This window comes from Neodiprion virginianus, chromosome 5 (genome assembly GCF_021901495.1).
Source record: "Neodiprion virginianus isolate iyNeoVirg1 chromosome 5, iyNeoVirg1.1, whole genome shotgun sequence".
Classification (NCBI taxonomy): domain Eukaryota; kingdom Metazoa; phylum Arthropoda; class Insecta; order Hymenoptera; family Diprionidae; genus Neodiprion; species Neodiprion virginianus.
Window position 1 is genome coordinate 545,120 of NC_060881.1, and position 22,208 is coordinate 567,327.

Here is a 22,208-nt window from a genome sequence, read left to right on the forward strand (position 1 = left end):
TCTAGCAAAGCCAGGCGATGCGCGCCTTCGAATATTGCAGGCTGCTGGCGCCGAATGCTTTTGACGTTAGCTGTCACCGACACACAATCCCGACACTCGGACTCTCTACTAAATTTAACCCGCTCTCCTTGTTCAGCGACTGGGGAAAAGAACATTGTTGAACAATGAAATGGGATCACTTCGACACACCAAATTGTTGCTGTTCCTGTTGGTATATATTTCGGATCACTAGGTACCGCGATTAAATTTACTTATTGTTGGATGAAGGGACTTATCGATTGTTACTATTTTTATTGTTGTCAAGCAGCAACATAGACGATGGTATGTTTTTTAGAAATGGTCCGACAGATTTGATTTACGATTTATGCCCACCAAATGTGCCTGTATACAACATTGCGACTGATCCAAGAAAATCGAATCAGTTGCTAACGCGATACTTTCATCCAGTTCGTCGCTTGGAAAGATTGATGCATAATCTAGGAAAATTTCTTCGTCACAACCAAACCTTATATCATCTTGCGTTCAATAAAGACCGTGTCGTTGATTAAACTGGTAATTCTATTTAATTTTATCAACATAATCATCGCATTTCGACTGTCTTTTTCTATTCTCTTCTTGTCAACGAAAGCATGAATAATTAGATTAAACATCATCGTCATATCGCTGTATGGAAAACGGTATGTTTTTTTTTTGCCCAACAACGCTGAGCTCGACTCGAACAAGAGTAAATTTCCAGAGTTAACTCGTCCCTCTTTGCATTGCCGCATATCATAGCCGGCGTGGCGCGCAGCTGGTATATTTACGAATATTAAAAGCTATCGCTCAGTTCTTCGGCCATATAACTGACCAACCTCTCCGGGTGTGTACACGACTCTATTGGCCATCATGCCGCGGGGCTTTTGCTCTGTGTGTACAGAACGAATCCCACACGTCTCCTCGTGTCCGGCAGTACGAATCGACGCTTTTAATCGGCCGCTATCGCGCTTCCAAATATTGTCACAAATTGTTGCGTATACGCGAAACGTTCTTCCGCAAACTGAGAATTACGATAACCCGTTATTTTATCATCTCATTCCCGCGCAGATGTGCTCTTCCTCCTATTATACCGGCTCATTTTTATATCCGAAAGCGTGAGCAAGCCCGTAACGTAAGCTTACACGCGTAGTGTGGATCGTTCTTTACGATCAAAATAAAGATCCGGGCAGTGACCATCACCTCTAGAGCGAAACGATTCTGAGATTAATTAGTAATTTGTAATGGCTTTTTTATTGCTGTATAGAAAAAACGAAGCTGCGCAGCGTAAAATTTGCAATTAAATCCGCACGACCATCGAACGGTCTGCGATCCTCCGATTCTTCGCGTCCAATTCCGCGGGCCGGTTCATCCCGTCTTGAAAAGCGATTTTTGGCACGCGAAATACGCTCCCGGAATTCAGCTTCCGGGATACTTGGAGCAATCTGCCCGTGGCTTGCGAGGCGGGAGAATCGTTGGACCGTTCGCGTGTGCCGGCTTTCTAAATCGCGGCTTATAATCCCTCTGGAGAATCGGTTATAGATACGCGGAAATTTTCCTGCGGGAAAAAAAGATGGCTAAAATTGGTCACGCGGTTTCTCGTATATTGAATATATGTTAATTTGTATTTGTTTTAAAATGCTAAGCTACGGGTATAGTGGCTTATGAACAGACGACACGGGGATTCGAGTTTTAATTACACGAACTCCCACCTCTTTCCGCCCTCCGTTAATCCGCCAGTGTGTCGTTATACATGTATGTGTATTTCACAGTAGAGTCGGTGTGTATAGGAATCGCGAGATGAAATACTTTCGTGACCAATAATAATACAGTCCAGATATGGAAATACAAGCTGTGGCGTCGATAGCGATTTTTTTTAAATATTTTTATTATTTTTATTTGGGTCACTCCGTGAATCGAAACGAATCACAGAGGATTTCAGGTGAAAAATAAAGTAAAAACAACAAAAAGGGCACGAATAATTCCGAAATCACTGCACACGCCGAACATATTACCTACAGAATCGCTTATATTTGCGTTCAATTTGCCAGACGAATTAACCGGCGTATTTGCAGCCCGTTGATTCAAACACGGATAACGTTGGACGAATTGCGGTTTCAAAATTCAATAACAATTCCTTCACAGCTCAAACTAAATTATATATTATATCTGATATATGTGTGTTAGGGTGGTTGAGAAAAGCGCCTTTTTTTAGGTTTCCAAATATTGAAAATTTATATCAATTTATATTGAAAACGAATCACCCTAATATGTATATATATATATATAATAATGTATAATAAAATATCATATTTCCGACGGTCAATTATTCAATCTCCACTCTTGCCCCAAGACTTTCGCATTTCAGGAACGAGAAAGGTAGAGGGAGAAAAAAAAAGAAATTAAGGAAACTTGAACCGAGCGAAAGAACAATCTATCGAAAAGCAATTAAAAAAGTTTTCCCACCGAGAGTATTACAGGAGAGAGGAGGAAAAGAAGCGAACGAAGTGAATAAAAAGTAAGGTGGCCCGAATTTGCGCGAACTTGGTCGTCTTGGGGAGAGAGAAAAGCTCGGCTTCCGGTCTCTCAGACCAAACCTTAGGTACACAGAGCAGGTACTCGCATGGAGAGCGCAGCGAGATATCGCGGCGATAGCGAAACCTCCGGTTTACGTATCTGCGTGTACTTCGCGACCATCTAATCTAGACAAGAGCCGCGTGTTCGTCCCGGGGATTTGACGGGAATTAAGGTTGCCGGGCTGCTGCGGTTCTCTGAACAAGGTGCCGTGTTTAAAAGCGTCGGGAAACGAGGTGCATTAATTTAAAAAGCAATATCAGAGATTCTATGGTGCTGGGAATGCCTTTCAACCATAGTCCGCACCCGGTTCGCTCGCTTCCTCTGCATCCCCGCCGCTAACTATACCCTATTCCTCTCCAACATTGCTGTAGCGTTAAAGCCGAATGGCAACGTGACGCAAGTTTTACCTCGCGTGGAACTCACGAGTCACGAATGCCTGCATCTTGACGGTCGGGGTGTTGTCACCTGGACGAATCGCTGATCAATCTCAAAGTCCCATCTCAAACACGATTCGTTCTCTCAATGTTTACCGGAATTTCACTACGAATCTTGTCATTTCTGCTAAGTATATATTCAGGGGCATTCCATGACAAATTCATTCTCGTCATGTTTAACTTTCTGTATAATGAAACTTTTCATAGGTGATTATTTATATAAACATTCACGATACTGGCAATGGATAAAATCGGTCGATTTTGCATGGAATTTTTCATAAACATACAAGACACTTGAAACTCACCGACTGCAGTCGTCATCGACGTCTCGACGCTGTCGAAGAAAATAGCATCAGCAGTGATCGAGATCAAACCACTCGATTGACTTAAACCTCCGATCTCAAGTAATACGAAAATACTCGCAAGTCGTTGCATACCGATTTCCGGAATCGGTGATCTTCCAACTTTCTGCACGGACATTCGCGTCGTTGAACGAATTTAAACCGCGCAGCTTACACACACATGTTAGGTATAGCTGCAGTTTCAAAGCCCTCGTGTTTTCCGTTCGAAAAGTCCAAAGCACATAGCATATATACCATAAACCAACCATTCGGCACTTGGTGCTGAATCTTGTATACAGATAAACTCGAGCAAAGTTCACAGCTGCGAGGAGCGAATACCTGCATGAGCTTCAGTCTGGCACGCGTGTCTCTTTTGCATATGTAACGAGACTGGACGTAGCGAAAGAGGCGAAGAGAGAATACGACGCAGGGCAGGAACTGTCCGGCATCCTGCGTACTCGTCGCGAATATTCGCCTTTCGCCCGGCTGTCTTTTCCAGTTCAGAATCACCGATGCAGCCCGGATTTGCATAGCGCCCTGTAGCCGCGCTGTTTGCCACGCTCAATCGGTTCGAAAATGTGAAACGGAGGAAAAGAAACGAGACTGAAAGAAGACGAAGAAAAAAAAAAGCACACTCATAGACTGCATGCACACAATCTCAAGTTAAGTGCGCGGAAGAGAACGGAACGCTTTCAAGTTCCGGCTGCACACACTTCCCGACTTCAATCTCGGCCCGGAATTGCCGTTCCTTTGCCGTTTCAAGGGTGCGCATAATCCCTTTTTCCTTGCACCACTATTCTCGAATTTTGCGCGAGACGCGTCTTCGTCGGTATAAACGGAGAATTTTTCCTATTTCGAGAACGCTGCGGCTGCGGCATGCGGGACGACTCGATTCAACAACAAAACGGCGGTCAGTCGTCGGTCCGAGCTTCGAACTGCACGGGTTTCGGAAAATTGTTGCGGAATGATTTGACGAGGGTGCAAAAGCGCGATGCGAGAACGGAAAATTGCCGCGCGTACCCGGCGAGACGTATGAAAATCGAGCTTTCTCTCACCCGCGTGTTATGCTAAATTCACCCGTCACACTCTTCCTCTCCGCCCTCGTTCAGCCCTGCGCCGGAAACGCCACGCGGCTTTTGATTGATAACAGAGATTGCTCGAGAGTTATACCGCCCCCGCAGCTTTCATTAACATTTACGAGGATATGAATTTCCCCGCTTCTTCCTACCGGATCGATACGATCTTCCCTCAAATTCCGGTTTTGGCTTGGCCGAAACTAGCGCCGATTCTATTAAATTATCTTCCAATTTTCACCGCTGCTATAATACCTGTGTACTACGCGGATAAAAATTTCACCTTTTTTTGCCCATGGCTTAATATCGCTGGTAAACAAATTGGTACAGGGGGGGGGGGGGGGGGTGTAGAACTAAACGCTTTGCGCAAACAGCGTAACTCGCGTTTAACCACCTGTACCTACGCAGCTACGCTCGAAACAAACCATTTATGCTGATTAGCCTTGCTTCGTATCCCCCCGAATGCCGTTTGTTTATTGATATCATTACCGCCTGCAGCTCGCTCGGCTCGGCTCGGTAAATTCACGCGGGATTCTGAAACACGGCCAGTTTCATGCTGCAGAGATTGAAAAAACCCACGATATCGAATTTTTAAAACAGCGAAAACTTAGTATAGATAGAAATTAAAAATGTTGAAGTAGTCGAAGTATGGAGAAGTAGAAGATTAGAAAGGTCAAAACATAGAATGCCAAACTGTAGAATGGTCAGAATCCCCTTCGCTAGTATATGTAGAATCGTATACAGATTCTCGATGTTGCTGTTTGATATTGTCACCTTTCTATACCTTGTCTTTCTGTACTTCGACTTGCTGTGTTTTCAATTTTCTGTACTTGAACTTGCCACATTTTCAAATTCTACCAACAAAATTTTCGAGTGTGTGAAACTTCGATATTTCGGTCCTTCTATCAATTAGGGATTCTATTTTCTTACCCCCACCCCAGAGAATCACGTCCCTGATAAACTCGGGGTAACGAGTCTAATCCTTTCTCTTTTATTTCTCTGTTCCAGATCGACCCAAAGGTGGCGTTTCCAAGGAGAGCACATCCGAAGGTACGTTCAATTTTTATTCGATAATTACAAATTCTCGAAAGAGAGAGATGGAAAAAGAGAGACGGGTAAAGGAAACTAGAAAAGAGAGTTTATCGTTATTATTATTCGTACCATTTGTACCTACTCGGTTTTTTTTCGCTTCACCGCTTTTGCCGAGCAACACCGAGAAAGAATTATGAACTGAAAAAAAGGTTTAACGATGAATTCAAACAGAGTTTTGTACGTCGTCGGGCCATCCGCTGTTCTTCCACAATGCGAAGCGCAGGTATATATATAATAAGCGCAATTAACCGAATTCACCGTCAAAATGGGAAATAATTTTCTTCCCTTTCGCGTACACGCCGATTTATAATATATATGTATATATACATATATCTATGTACATAGCTCCGGTATATAGTTGTGCGAAATTTGCGTAGTTTAATAATATAAATGCCAGGCACGCGAAAATTACCGTCGAGCGAATGAATTGCGCTAATTTTAATTGTACCCGGAATACCTGCAGTCAGCTCCGAACCCCTTCCAAACTTCCCCGAATCCGCGTTGTCTGTCTATACCTAAAGCTCCTCGGCCACCTCAACTTTTTTCACAACCCCGCCCGCAACCCTTCAATTCTCACCCTTTCTTCTCCGCACAGTACATGAACACATATACCATGTACAGTATAGTACATATCCGCTACAGCGGATGATTGGAAGCGGAGGTTGAAAAACGGGTGGAAGAAACGAAAAGAACTTGGTCGAAGACCGCGCTCACTGACGATGATTAACATCTATCTTTGTTTCGATTTTACCGCTTGCTAAATATATTATACGCGATTATACGCGCGGCCGAAATGGCTAATCAGGAAATGCATCAACGCCTGTTTGTATTTTCCGCAAACCCAACAGCCGAACGCGATATGCGTGTTTGTGCGACTGCACAGTGTCTAAATAGCGCTTTAATTCCGGCAGCGTGTAAACCGGGAACCGGAACACCGCGGTTTTCCCGTAGATTTAATACACAGGCATGCAACCATGGGTCTATACGTATATCGAGCAAACAAAACGCGGGGCTGCAATTTTCATAAAATGGCAAAACATCGCACGGCACCCGTCCACCCTGCTGCTGCTGCTGCTGCACCGGAACTCCGTGCGTGAACCGAAGCAACGCTCTCGGAAAAGCGGAACGGCGATGTGCAAGCTCGTTTTGGTCGTATTCACTGCTTGTTTCAGTGCTGCATCCCTGCGTTGCGGAAACGCCATTGCAGGCCAAAAGTGTGTGCGATGCATTTCGCGAGATGCATCGTGCATTACGGTGATCCTTATTTTGGATGTTGACGAATTTTTTTCGCCCCATTCCCCAAATCAACTTCAAATAATTCGTAAACCATTGCCTGATTTTTTCATGCGAATAACATGAAAAAAACGTTTTTCCCATGCTATTTCCATGAGAAACTTCAATCACAAAGCGATATGTCTTAGAATTGAGATGAAAAATCTGTAAAAACAAGTGCAATTGTTTTTTAATTATTTGAAGTTGATTTGAGGGAGTGGGGTGGAAATAATTCTTCAACACCGCAAACAAAGACCATCCTAATCATGCATATTCACCTAAAAATGACAGTCAATTCTTTTTGTTATTCCTTCTTACGGGGGGGGGGGGCGGACTTTTTCTCCACTCATCGTCATCGTTCACCAAAATATCCTATTTATGAAATTCACTCCGTTACGGCGTCTTTTTTTCCTGATGTAAGGAAAAGCTGAGTGTCTCGGGCTACGGGACGTCAGGACGATAAACAAAGCGTCAAGCTCCGATGTCCGCGGATATGGGGAACGACGGTAAAGTCCGACTAATGGCTGTCGCTACTTTCCGCCGCGTCGGAAGCGCATTGCGCCGTTTCCGCCGGCCCGGAAGCACTGTAACAAAGCGATTCCGGTTCGCCGCCTTCCACTCTTCAGCCCCTGCAGAGCTTCTCCTCGATTCCGCGGATGACATTTCAATGAACTTTGCGGCTAGCACATTTTCTTCACGAAAGTTCACCGTAGTCCCGTAGCGGTATTACCCCGGCACTCGGTCGACCCGCTCCGTCTCCTCGAGGAAGAAATTAGGCCAAGTCAATCTCCCTCTAAATTAAACTACTCGTCCCTTGAGCTAAGCCGCCCCCCCGACGCTCCGGATTATCTCTTTTTGATCTCCACCGCCCCTCTTCAGCCTCCGGCTGATGCTAGTTTTCAGCGGAAGATCAGCCGCCGAGCTTCTCTCTGTAACGGGATTTTTCCGCAGTTGTAACGGTTCGTTGCGTCGCAGGGTGCGAGTCGACTTCTTCGACATCTTGAAGCTCACCGATACAACTTGGCAGGGCAGCAACAGCTTCCGGGAACCGGGGCGAGAATTATATTCAACGAATTTGTCGCACTTGTATTACGTGTAAGAATATAAGGGGCGAGCCTCGAGACGGAGTAAAAAGTTTCTTTTCAAATATCCTGGATCACTTGTGTTCGGTGCTCGGTGACACAGAAAAAAGTAGCGGGGTTCTTCTTCATCTCTCTTCTTTTTTCTTTCTCGCTAAGCGGCGATTCTCGCTCCCTCTCGCCCTTTCGCCATTCACGAATCAACCGAGTTGCGAATAAAGCTCGGCGAGATTTTTCTGTAACCAAGTAGTTTCTCGTTCTCCTGTAACTTTCTGTCTATTTATGAAATGGGCTGGAAACAATTGCGATCCTGCTCGAAGTCGCAAGATAGGATACACTGTAAGTCTATCGCAGTGCGGACTTCTATTAGAACATTTTTTAAGTCAATCTTATACGATCTGATGTTCAAGTTCTGAATTAACCACTAAAATTGTCCTATAATAGTTCACACCGGCCACGTTCAGTCAATTTTAACACCGCTAATTTTATACCAACAGTATAACACCAACCAAACCAACTTTGGGGCACGGATGAGAGTTGAGATAAAAAACCAAAAAAATTATAGAATTATTTTTAATTATGCGGAGCCGATTTAGAGGGCGTGCGGGTCGAACTTCAAACCGACCTTTTCAAGTCGGCGCCTAATTTACACCGTATGAAGAAATGTTTTTGGAGCACAGCTTGAAGTAATTGAAATGAAACATATACCGCAGCATAATCCGTATGGTGAAAATTCTGACAAAAATTGTAAAAATTCGGAATCAAAGATCGAATGAAATCCGGAAGATGGGCGCTACCTCAGCTGGCTGATCGAATCGAGTTTTGCCAAAAAAGGGAATAAAACGAGACCCGCAGTGAGCGTGATTCCGGTGTCTGCAGCGGGGGTTAAAACTCGGGATCGGAAAAGTTCTTCTCCCTAGTCTCGCGGCCGCGTGTCGGAGGTGATGCGGGGGCGGGGGTGGTCGACGAAGGACACTGGCCGCCACTTACGCCGAGCAAACAGCCCGTCCCGGTCACATCGTCGCCGACACGACGGGAGCCCCCATTCGGTCCGCTGTGTCCACAAGGGTGTCTATGCTCCGAGCGGCTCCGAAGCTCGGAGGTGGGGGTGGCGAGGCGAATCCCGTTTCAGAAAACACTGAAGCTGCAGTATGAATGACGCGGCCCGCGTATAAAATGCATAGAATTTAGCCGGACTCTCCCGGCGCCGATGAGGGATGAATCTTGCACTCCGCTCTTTGAGCACCGCAGTGCGCGTCAAACGTCGCCTCCCTGAAAGCTCGGGAGCTTTCATCCTGCGCCCGCGCCTGCAGGTCAGTCGTCCTATCGTGAAAGCTTATCTAGCTTATCGTGCTTTAACGGAGAAACGAAGAGTGGGGATTTCTCGTGTTCGGATTGAAGAACGGAACCGTCAAGACGAATTGGGAACCGTTTGAGTGGGTCGAATTCAATCTTTGTGCGATTTTGTTTATGGTACGAAAATTTCAAAAGCTCGTAATTTCCCAGCCAGAGCAACCGGGAGACGTTGCCGGGAAGACAGTGTGGATCGAATAAATGAACCATCGTATATTTTGTTGGCTTCGGTGAACGTTCGAACGATTTACTGGGGCGGATCAAAGATAACGCATCTCTCGCTATTCTTTCGCTAAAAGTTTTGCGGTGACTCCCAGAGCGCGGTTGTCTCCAAAGTTGAATGAAAACAAATCGTACCACCGTTGGAAGAGAACGAGCCTCGGAATTTCCTACCCTTAGCTCCCCCCACTCCCGGACCTCCGATGATATCGCCGAGCCATTCAAGATACCGAGAGCCGTGTAAGGTGGATATCTTTTTCACTCGTCGAGAAAATAAAACGGGTCTCAGAGGGGCGGGGACGAGGGTGAGGATGAGGATGAGGATGAGGATGAGGATGAGGGAAGCCGGCGGAGACCCAGGATGAGAACGGAGAGGAGCTGAACACCCTGGGGAGCCGGCAGCTCGTTACCCGAGACGTGATGCAACCCCCGTTTCCAGCCCAACCCCCGGCGGTCTGAATAATGTTCCACACCTACGCGCGGCGCACGCGATACTCGCTCCTTCCGCGTAATACACCAGTGCAGCCAGTTTAGCGGAGCGTTTCTATACGTATACGTGTATAATTATTCCGGCTGAATAGAAGGTGGCAGGTGTTGGACGCAGCGAGCTTCTCAGCTCTCCTAGTTGCAGTAACAAGTGGGTTTTGTGACGGCTACGCGAGGCGTTTCCAACCGGCCCGCCGTTTCAAGGACTCGAGAATCTCCTTCCTCTTCTACTACGAGAAACGGAAGCACGGTCAGGAATCAACGGGCTGCTGCGGGACTTTTCGAGGTCCACGCTTCCGAACTCTCGGTTTACGACTCCGCTCCGCCTTGCGGGCCGAAATTCGTGGCTCGATCTGACTTTCTTTCCTCTCTGCTTCTCCGTGTGTCCGGATTTTTTTTTTTTTTTTTTTACCGCCCTAGTAGCCGCGGCGGATCCGGATCGTAAAGTCATATTTTTCGCTGACTGTTTCAATTATTAATGACCCGCGCCGCGCTCTTGGATAAGAAGGAAAACGCGCGAAACGATCGGGGGAACGATCGGGCAGGATTACGATATACATAAAACGCGGCCGGCGATCGTTCACGACGATTTCGCAAAAGTCGTCCGAGCGGAAAGTTCCCATTGCACCTTCCGTACCTTTTCTTCTTCATTCTTTGTTCGTATCGCCGATTTCAACCCCGTCTGCAGGTATGGATACAAAACCGATGCGCGTGCAGTCGAAGAATTCCTGGCGGTCGAGATTTTTGGCGGGCTTTTTCCCACCGTACCGCCGATCTTGCGACCGGGTTTTTCTATGGGTGCCCTTTTATTTACGCCGTACTAAACGTTATCGCTGTTCCGCTCGATTAACTATTGTCCGAATATCCCAGCCGTAAACCCGCGGGGGCGAATCAGGGATCCAGGGATGGCATGACCGCCCTTTGGGTCACGCAGGTCCGAGTCGCGAAATAACTGTCCGTTTCTGTGGTCGTAAATCGTTCCCGGAATATTCGACGAACTAAGTTTTCGAATCACGGTGAATCGTACAGGATCAGCTGTGTCGTGAAACCCAGGAGAATTGGAATTAGAGTTGACGCACGATTCAACGTTGCAACTGTACACCATTTGTACTTACGTACCTTCGAGTATCTTCAATTTCCAGGCTCATTACTAAAATCATTGGACGTATTAAGCAAGTTTCTAAAAAAAAGTTTTGATGCTTGACGACGATTCGCTTCAATGTTTAATAAGTAGCGTTTTCGTAGATCAAGGCATCTTTGTACTACTTCCGGCCACAATTTCCGATAATGCCTAACGAATGTGACCCATAGTGAATGTAATCATCTGGTACTGATTAAAATGTGAAAGAAGCCGGTATATCATCTACCCTGAGGTATTCGTATCGATCCATGGCCTTTTCCGCTAAACGATGCGAGAAACTTGAGTCCAGGGTGCTGACTGTAAAGACTTTTCCTTCATTATCTCGGAGTGGCTCAAACAGGCATCAGTCCGTTTTTTAAAAAGCACTTTGTGCCGGACTGAGAACAGAAGGCATGCAGTCGCGCGAACAACGACGCTTATACTCGTAGGTATACGTCGCGTATGAGCGATCATGTGCAACGGGTGCTTTAATCGTGCAGTCGTTTCATTTCCTCTCTCCTCCTCTCCTCCCGCGTCATCGTAGGTCCCCGTTTCTGACGGCGAACGAACGAACTATTCGTGCGCAGGTGTTGGTGAAGAGCGAACCTAGACGGTGCTCAGAGTCTGGCACAAGGTGCGTCACGGACTACTCTGCACCTACGGCATGGATTGGCAGTGGTGCTGGCTTCACTCTGCATCAAGGGTAGACAGATGGCACCGGAAACAATCGGTAAAAAGCCTCGCGCTGAAAGGCTTTTCATCTTTCGCGTTACATAGGTATAAGAGCCGCTGACTGGTTCCCTACCTCCATCCCCCCCCCCCCCTCCCCCCACCCTCTCCCACTTCTTCTCTTGCAGTTCATCCCTCGCGCATACACGGTTTCAATTTTTTCTCTGCACCCCGTATTTTTTCCTCCACTTTTCACATTTTTTGTCTCCCTCCGCGGTGTACGGATCCTTTTCGCGTCGCGCGATGCACGCGTCGCGTCGGCCCGAAAGACCGTCGGCTTCGCGTCGGGGGCGAGGGGGCCGGAGGGCAAGACGAGGGCTCTCCGCCCCCCGAGCATAAGGCTCGGAGCCAGGGACGCACGCACGACGTTGAATGGTTCTGGTAATTGCGCGCTTAATATTTCAGTGCCTTTCTCTGTGCAAGCACGTAGAGAGAAACAGGAGTTAAGGGAGGAAGGGGAAGCTCGCGGAAAATACGTGTAAGCCTGAAGAGTAACGCTCCGCGATTTTCTTCAGCCCGCTTTTCTGAACCGTATTACTCGTCGTATGATTACGGTCAGGCTCGAAGTACCCGTAACCACGAGGTGAAATTATGAAGAACCTTATAAATTCACTGCACCAGCATCACAGTCGAGCTACTGCTGCGACTGTAATTAAGTGACGTGATGTTAAATTGGCTGTAGAATATTTGCGGGTCGAGATCGAGTACGTCTTTTGTAATCGCCGACTTCACCCGGGACGAATCGAGGTCCCCGTGCTACTCCAGGCCGAGGGGGACAAAAGATGGAGTGAAACAGGGGGATGGAGAGGGGGTGGGGGGGGGGCTGGAATGACCTTGGGCGAGACCGGAGGCAATCGAGTGGGATTAAACCTTCTCGATTGCTTCTTACTTCGCGCGACGGCTCCTCTCGTTAATAGAGGGGGTTCCCGGGGGTTAATTGGACATTTTTTACTGTCAATTTGGGATCGAGAATATCGAGGCTTTGTAGGAATGGTTTTTTCTCTCGCTCTCTCTGTTTTCTCACCAAAAATGACACAGATCCGGGAGCGTAATTGAAACGGAAACACGCACCGCGTGACGCTGCTACCGATCATCGAAGACCGGCGGGGGGAGGATGTGTGGGAAGTTAGCCGGCGGTCACGGCACCGCCGCTTTCTCATGCCAGACCTCGAAATCACGGCTTGATCCATCGGGCTCAAGGGCCCTTCTCGCCCGCCTCTGAGCCAAGGGTGAGATATGATCTGAGCTCTCGCTATCGCGCATCAACCGGCTCCACCCTTCTTCCCCGCACACCCTCATAGACCACCCCTCAAGCCCCTCGCGTTCGCCGGTCTAATCACTAATTAGAATCGCCAGGTACACACGCATTCTGCCCCGTTTACCTCGCCTGTGCACTCCTGCAGCACTGATTAATATTAATTGTATTACACGTGCTGTTTTGACCGTTATGACGTATCGGGCTTGTTATCTAAGTGAATACTTAATCGGATTACATGCCCCGCATCGATCCGACGCGTGGCTTACAATTGACGTTACGCCTGACGTCGGCTGCAGTCTAGAAATCGAAAATTTGGATTCTAAGCGACCTCTTAATGTCCCAAATAATTCATCCTACGAGTTCGGGTGAATCTGGGGAAAATTTTTTACCCACTGCGAAACTATATCTCTGATTCGGAAGATTGTTCGACCCCTATTTCTAGAGCTTTTGAATTCACTGAAGTGGGATAGAAATGAGCGAGATATATATATGTATATATATACATATATAAGAACTCGAGCACATATTCCGAGTGTCTGGTATGGAATGTGTATGCGTGAGAGACGTGGGATACGGGGGGTGAAAAATGCCTGAGCAGAGCGTGTATTCCCCTGCATAAGTAAAGCTTTTCTTTCCTGCGCCGTAGCGCCACGTTCGGTAGCGCCTCGAGATCCTGGACGTGGCCGTGGCTCCGAAGTCCGCTCTCCTGCTTGTCCTTATACCCGGTATCCCACCCTCTAGGAAACAATGAAAACTCCCAATCACATTTGGTATTCCCACCCCCTCCTACCTCAGACTCAAGTTTCCCAGAGCTCTTGAGTTGAACCGGGCGCCTCGGCGAAAGCGGTTCCTCCTTCGCTTGTGAATCGTTTTACATTTTTATAAAGCAGCTTAATTCGGAGCGGGGTGAGAGAGGCCGCCGGACTGCGGAGGCGCGGCGAAACGAAACGAAACGAAACGAAACGTAACGTAACGAAACATAACGTAACGCAACGTAACGTAACGGCGCCACGCCGCGCCGCGCAACGCCGCGCTGTGCGAATGTTAAGGTGATAAATTATACCTAGTTAGGTGTGTTAGCTACATACGCGGCGGCGCGGAGAATTATTATTCGAGAATTTATTCCCGTAGAGGAATTATTACGGCCATTATGTCACGGCTGAACAGATGTTTTAACCGGGCTACGAAACGCCCGTTACGTAATTGGTACCACGGAAAACTGCTCCGCTGGTGCATACCTATACCCACTATCGTCTGCTAGTGGATTTTCCGAAACTGCACTGACAATGAAAACTAGTGAAAAACTTTTACCTTTCACTGTGCAATTGCACCCTACGTTTTGGAATCTGCCCGCGTGCATGCGTCTTCAACATACATTCGGATGTATAACGAATTCTAGGGTGTGGAAACTGCGAGACTTTTTTCGCGCCTCGACTGCCTCTGCAATTTTGTCCGAATATCTCCCCAGGTGATACGGGGCCCGCTCTCTGCACGATGCGTTCCGCGGAATAGGTTCTTCGCTTTCTCGCTATTTTCTCCGCTCGGCATTATGTATTCATTCGCCATTTTACCCCGCAGGTTTAACCCCCCGTACAACTTGGCGTGGCGGTATAACGCGATAGCGATTCTGCAAGACCCGAGAGAGAGAGAGAGACAGAGAGAGAGAAAGAGAACCAGAGTTCGACAAAACAAGAATCCGATTCGTGCACGCGGGCTTGGGCATTAATTGGACCGCCGGATGTATTTCCCGCGGGATATATCCGCGAGTAGTCTCCCGCGTTCCGTGTATTACGAAGGCGAAACTAAAAAAAATGAACGAAAATAAAAATGAAAGAAAATGAAAAAAAAATTACACCCACAGACACGGGATCGAATAGTGGTACTGAACTTTCAAAGGGCCCAAGGAACTGGGCGAGTGGCAGCTGCGTTTCCCCGCTTTTCCGGGATGACTCGACGATCAGGAGAGCGAAATACCCATCCGCGACTTGAATTCGGGGAGCTCGCGTGGCTCCCGTCAAAGTCGGAGGTCGTGCCTTTTGTATACCTGTTGCCGCGGTTAAAGGGCCGCGCGGGCTTGGACTTGACGGCGAAAAGCAATTAGAGACGAAGGTACGTATCAAGTTTTTCAGCGAAGTTCCGGCAATATGTGCGGCGAGTCGGAACCGTAATTTCTGAGTGCCCGGACGTTGCGTTACTGCTCCGCAATTCCGGGGAATTCTCACCCCTCGTATACAGCATGGGGCTGTTTTACGACCGTTCAGAGCCGCGGGTCCCTCGATACTTGTGCTTAAGCATGTAGAGTATAATAATTTGCATTGTATGTACGCGAACCCTCCTGCACACACGGTCCATCGTAAATGCGGCTGTAGCTGACAGGAGGCACGAAGAGTCGCCGTGCGCGATGGGCTTCGCGAACACCGTAATACGATTCAGGGGCCAGTTTACCGGGGCTGAACGATGCCGAAGGAGCCCGGAATCACCCTTGTTATCTGACGAAAATCGACCTTGGGCCTATACGTTATACGTCGGTGACTCGTACAATATTATATACCGAGTGATTTCTGTGTGAAAAATCGGCCACGAGGGATCGGACCTCTTTCGGATGATATAAAGGAGGGTGAAAAAAGGAGTCTCTGATCAGAGTGGATGGGGGGGGTGGGGGCTGGATTGGGCTGCAGGTATAATACAACCGAGTAAGGATTTTCCTTCGAAATCGACGATCGACCCGGGAAATGGTAGAAAATTCTTGGAACCAGTGGGTAAAATCACTTGCGGCCTTCCAATTTATCCTCAAGCTAAAACCCCCGGGTCTCGGAGCGCGGTTTAGGACGTGATGCGATATCGCTATCGGTGTATGCTGACGTCACGACCCGCCCTTCTCTTGTTTCAACCCCCCATCGCCCTCCCGGCATCGCCGCCAGATCCATTTTCTCGTCCCTCAGCCACCCCGCCTGTGGCCCCTTGTGTCGCGTAACCGGCGCTGGATCCACTCGCGAACAACGCACAATCACGCACAATGTGGAACAGCTATCCTCGAGCTGCTGCTGCGACCCTGGCGAACGCGAAGGACACGTTTATACACACGCCCAGCACCCACGTAGGTATACACTCCGTTGAACCAGGCAAAAACATAAACCGCTACCGGCCAGCAAGAACGAATCTGTCAGCCCGTGGTTTCGGGGCTGAATAATTATTATGAGGGATACACCGGGACCGCCACTGCGGAAACCAGATTCCGAAGTACGTAAGTTCTCGAAAGAGCTTGGAACACACTTTCAGGTGCAATCGAAAACTCATATTCTTGTTAATATTAGCGAGTTACGATGATGGTTCGCTGAGTAGTGAAAGAAACTCGATGATCTATTCGAGAGTAAGATGTACGAAAACAGTGGCTGAATATTGCATTCGATATATGCGGTGGCTGCTAGAAACTGCTCTTTAATTTCAACCGTGCTTGATCGATCGAAGCTAAAGGGAGACTGTAAAAAAGGTATGCACTGGGTTAAGCGGGGTGACTGCCAAGGTTGTAAGAAGTCTTAAGCGTCCCCCGACCTCACCGCGGGAGATAACAACAACAGAAGAGCTGTAGAGCCGGATTCGAGACACGGAAATAAGAACAACAACTTCCCAGAAGCCCCAAGTAGCGGCAAACTCGAAGCGTCCGAGTCGCGTCGTGACTTGGGCAGGCGGACGGCTAATGGATACCCTCGGTGGTTTTTGCCCGCCGAGGGTAGTTCGTGCAACAATATTTTGGGACGGGGAAAATCAGCTTCCGCTTATAGCCGGATTCGTCAAGCACGCCTCGCCGCCCTCCAGGGCGCTACACTAACTGTCCACCGCAGACTCCGAGGTTGTTGCCCGCCGTGCCAGTTCCATTCGGTCTGCAGCCGCCGCTGGATACACCGTACACACATTCGCGATGAAATATTGCCGGTCTGGCTAATCGCCGGCCATGTTAATAAATCCGCCAACATCGTCCGCTTGGTGAACACACCGGTGTATACATTTTGTTGCGGGTATGCATTACGGAGTACGAGTAAGGGGTGAGGTGCGATGCTTTTCTCGATCGGCAGCGCTGTTCTTCGGCTCTTTGGACTTTCGGACCGTCGAGACTTTTGCGGCTTTTCCCTCTTTTATCCCCGGCTTGCGTCCAGGGTCGCGAAGGCCGGTCGTAACCGCGGCTTCGGAGCACTCAACTGTGGTCCAGCCGTTGTTCGGGATTATGCAAGTTCGGTTCGTCCTCCGCTAATCTCCGTCCGTGTAAATGCACCCTGCTCGCCGGCCGATGGCCGTCGCTCGAGTTATCTCTATTACACTTCGGTCAACATCGACAGCTCCGTGCAGTCTACGGACGGATATACCCGCTCCTACCAAACACCCAGATACACACGGGAGATAGCAGCTAACCAGGTTCCCTCGGCGATCAATTTGCATCCGAGGTCAACAGGAGACGGAGTACCGTAGCTACTGCGGGGAAGAATGAATTCCGACGTTCGATTCAGGGTGAAGTTTGATGCTTCTGGGATCTGCAAAGGCCAAGGGTGTTACGGCAATCTAAGTTGGCGTGTTTAGACAGTAGTGGGAAGAGGGTGACGCCAGATTTTGACGGGTAGCTGAGTCAACTGTTAACGTTGTAGCCGCCTGCTGCGGTCCTCGGAGAATATTCCTTCGGTGATCACGGAGCCACACCTCGGCTCTGACGTCCGCCTGGATCTCGGTGAGGTCAGACGTTTATAATCAGTGGAATTAGGACCGATCCGGGTGGCTAGAATCACTCGGCTCGAATCACGGCTAGAAGGGGAGCTTAAAGTCCCCGGGGAATAAGAACGAGAAGGAGGAGGATCTGTACAAGTTGTAAGCAAAGATGTTAAACAGTTGTCAAGTCCATCCCTTAGTCGGGACGACGTTTCACCTCGGGAACCCGCGAGTCGCAGACAGAGTCGTCGACGTAGCCCCCCCCCCCTGGACCCCCTCCCCATCCCCCTGCCTCGCCTCCGTGAAATTGAATTACAATAAGCGAGGCAAAGTTGGGTGATCCGTCCCTTGTCTCGCGCTGGTTTCAAGCTCCCCGCTCCTGTACCGACGCCGAAAGCTCGACTGGAATTCTTACAGGGCTTTTGTTTCCCCGGGTGCTTGATGGGCGACGTTCTGGCCCTCGCATCGCGACGGGGGTGGAATTAATTGCTGCGTTTTTGACATCCCGCCATTGTTCGCGGTAAGAACGGTCGGTGCGGGTGACGATGGGCTGGAAAAGTTACCTCCAACTGACGCGGGTACCCCCTTCTCTTTTTTCTCCCTCCCTTCTCTTTCTCTTTCCTCCAGGAATTCCCGACCTCTCTAACCTCGGTCCCGTCTCAATGATCGCTCTTGTACTTTTACCTACGGCGTTAAAAGTTCCTCTCAAGATTCAGCGCTATTATTAAAACTCTCCCGGTTGCCCCTGAATTATGTTGCTACCGTCAGAATCTACACGGTCCTCAGGGTCATGCCCAAAATTACAGTTATGCTCGACGGTGAGCTTGCAGTTACATTTTCTGCCTCAGCGTATGCCGACACTCAATATCGGCGGGATCGTTCGTTGGGTCGGGCACTCGAGTCATCTCATTTTCGTAATTGGTCCATCCTTCGGTGTCCGTTAGTCCAATTCAACGCATTCTGCACGTACGTTCAATAGTTTCTCAGCGACGTGCGTGAGGAGCAAAACCTTGAGACAAAAGCTGACCAACCTGTGACTTCGTACCCTCAGAAGTTACCGTCGAACTTTCGACGTTGGCCGATTATTCTACAATCTGCGATGGCTTGGCTCGCCTTGCGGCTTTCCAACCCCCGGGGTCCAACTCGCCTCCCTGCTCTCTCGGCGAAAACTTCCCCCGGAGTAGAAATTGCGCGGCAATACTACGTCCCGCTGGTCGCCGGAATTCAGGGCACCAAGTTGGACGGGGACGAAACCTGGAACGGTACTTCTCATCTTAAAACCGCAAATTGTTACTCGGGCGGAATTCTAAGGCGCGTGTGTTGGCCTAGGCTGACGGTTACGTAATCTTGCGGAATTAGGGGTTGAGCATGGCAGCCGGGGTCTCATGCCGCGGGGAAGAAGTGACAACAAAAGCTTCTCGAGGATTAGGATCCGTCACTGACGCCACTCGGGTTCGGTTCCGTTTCCCAAAACTCATCCGCCACAAATGTATCACGGCCTCGCAGCCCACATCGCAAGACGTTCTCAGGGCCGTCGGCTCATGGATTGATCGTTGAGCCATACCCTTGAAGCTCTTCTCCTCGGGCAGCTTTTTCCTTCCTTCCTGCGCCGCTTGGTTATCCGATCCGATCGCGCCGATTAGGCTCCTCGCAGCTTCTGCCGCATGTCCACTGCCGCTCTACTTAACTCGAATAACGTCCAGATTAACGCCGGCCCTAACACGCATGCAACGAAAGCTTCGTGCGGTGGAATTCGGTCGGTAGGTACACGATATTAGTGGCCTTTGATATCCCGTCTGTCCGCTGACGCAAAGGGTTGGGGCTCGGCCTGCTGCAAGGGTAGTTTTGGGCGCGTGGCCAGAAGAGAGTGTGAGCGGAAGAGAGAGAGATAGAGAGAGAGAGATAGAGAGAGAGAGAGAGAGAGAGAGAGAGGAGAAGGGCGAGGGAGAAAAGCCCTCGGCTCAGCTAAGCAAAGCGGTATTATGTTTAATATGTTTGTGCGGATCGTAATAAAACTGTTTGCGGAGGACCGCCTGGATTATTCTCGTATTAAATGCCCCTCGTCCTTCTTCCATCTCTCTCTCTCTCCCTCTCCCCTTCTCCCCCTCTCCCTCTCTCTCTCTTTTGTACCGCAGGATTCCAAAGGCATAAAAGGGTTTGAATTACGCGTGCGGTTCGGTACAAGGTATACGATACACATATCTATACTCGATTCAATCTATTGTATTCTCACGAAGATTGCTCAATGCGACACGGTTACGGGGACCTCGTTCCGGTTGAGCAATGGTGCCGGACACACGTACTCGACGGATAGAGTGGAGAGAAAATCGTCAGCATCGGATCGCTAACGAGTTTCCACCTTCCAACGAGCGTTGCACAGCCGGTCGGTTAGTCGGCGGATGCTAAACGAAGCTAAACGGGATGAATGTTGGTTCGTTAATTGTTGTTATGAATTGCCTTGGGGAGAAAGGGAGTCGAGATTTACTTGACCAACTAAGATGAGCGGGGCTCGCCAACTCCGGATCCTCGTTCGTAGGAGCGCGAGATTAGAGGGCCGCGACTGCTCCGCAGATTGGCGCTAAACATAGTCCGTGTGCCAAAGTTCACCCTCGTCCCGGCCATTCGTACCACGACTGGATTCAACTCTGGATTCTGGATTAAGGATTCAGCCTGTTCCTGCAGCAGCCACAATTTCGCTCCCATGCAGCTATAATCGGAACACACCCGAGTTAGTCCAAGGTACTCTTGGCGATCTCAGTACATCCTGCAAGCCTCGAAAAGTCCCGCAGTCATCGTCACAGACGTGGGGTGCAAACCGTTATCCTCGATGAATCGATTCACCGATCGGACAATGAATTAATGACGATCCCGATCCATACCGCAGCTTATTCCGAAGGAGCTTATAAATCTCCGCAAGCATTACCTACCCGCGAGATATCTTTAGCCGTAGCGGCGTGATCCCGCTTAGTTTCAGGATAATTCCGGCTGCATTACCCTGATGAGCTCGGTCCCGCGAGCCGTCTCCTTTCCGTCGCGTTTCCACCGCCCTTAGCCCCCTCGCTGATCTCTTCTCTCCCTCGCCCCTTCCCCCCCCTGACTCGCCAAGTTTCCGTCGCGGGACTGAGAAGCGGAGGATGCAGGGGTGGGCGGTAATGCATCGCGAGTCAGGTTTGGCGCCCCAGAGACCGTGCCATCGGTGGTTGGAGGCACGGCTCGCTCTAGGTAGCTAATTTATCCAATATCGTTGGCTCCGCGTCGCGGCCGGCTCTCCGCTCTCGGAAAAAGCGAGAAATAGAAAGAGAGAGAGAGAGGTAGTGGAAGGAGAGCTTACCACTATCTCTCCCGAGGAGAGCAGAGCAGTCCCGCGTTCGAAATCGGAGGAATAAATTCCCGCCTTATTGTTGCCTCTCTTCCTTCCATTTTCTGTTTTCCTGACACACAACTCCATCCCCCTTCCCGTCCTGCATCTCTATCCGGTTCTATTTCCACCACCTGCTTTCACCAAAAAAAAATAGAGAAAAAAAACTATTCCGCAACCAAGGAAGCTGGTGGTCTATGTACAGAATATAATCTCTCTCTCTCTCTCTCTCTCTCTCTCTTTCTCTCTCTCTCTCTCTCTCTCAGGGTAAAAGTTGTACATGTACAGCTACCGCGTCGCCGTTGCGGTCGATGGCGGCGATGTTCTTCGGGATAATTTATCTCCGGTATTTTCGGCGGGCTTTTCTCGCAAGGGGCGAGAGGGGTAAAGGAGGGAAAGAGAGAGATCAAACGCACGTTCGGGTACCCGGACGGAAGATCCGGAGAGCAAGAGAGAGAGAGAGAGAGAGAGAGAGAGAGAGAGAGAGAATCCAACCCCTGCCCCCCGGGGGGGCGGGAAACTAAATGCGAGGCGAGGCCGTCGAGCGAAAGCTCGCCAAAGCGTGCTGTAGTCGATCAATCCAATGTGCTTGCGTACTTATTCACGTGGCGTCTGCCGTCTCGTTAGGATATATTTGGGGGTCCGGTTCCAGGTCGAGCGAGGTCGGGTCGATGCGTCGAGTCAGCCGCTTGTACGAATCATGACCGACGAGTCATTAGTATCCATTTAACCGCCTTAATCAACCGTCCAGTTCTCGCCACCGGCCGGTTTACTTTTCTCATTCTATACACCGGCTATATACCCACAGCCGCTTCCTGCCCATAAATTTTCCCAGCTATACGCTCGTCCGCTAGGTGTAGTATACAACGAGGTATACACGTAACCGCATCGATCGGTCCTCTCTATGCACGGGGCTAATCTTTTCTTTCTCAATTTTCTGTTGCAGGTAAGCTTCGACTACGCCGGCTCGTTTCGTATAATTAGAGACGTTTTTCTACTCCTTTCTACTTTACGGTTATGTCATAATTATCACACCGAGATGAGTAAGTAGCCCGCCAACGTTCCATTTTGTACGTACCAGGACGTGCTTTCGAGCCGGTTATCAACGCC

General features: G+C 49.2%; 1 protein-coding gene across 15 annotated transcripts in view; it reads left to right on the plus strand.

Moving 5' to 3' along the window:
- Positions 1 to 22,208, plus strand: part of LOC124305411 (RNA-binding protein Musashi homolog Rbp6) — a 402,463-nt gene that overhangs the window by 225,159 nt on the left and 155,096 nt on the right. For all 15 annotated transcript variants that reach the window (XR_006908374.1, XR_006908375.1, XM_046764807.1 and 12 more), the window contains one exon: positions 5,446 to 5,487. Coding sequence is in view for 13 of the 15 variants with exons in the window: in XM_046764807.1 (XP_046620763.1) it covers positions 5,446 to 5,487 (42 nt within the window). In the remaining 2 variants the exon portion in view is untranslated. The remainder of the gene's footprint in view (positions 1 to 5,445; positions 5,488 to 22,208) is intronic.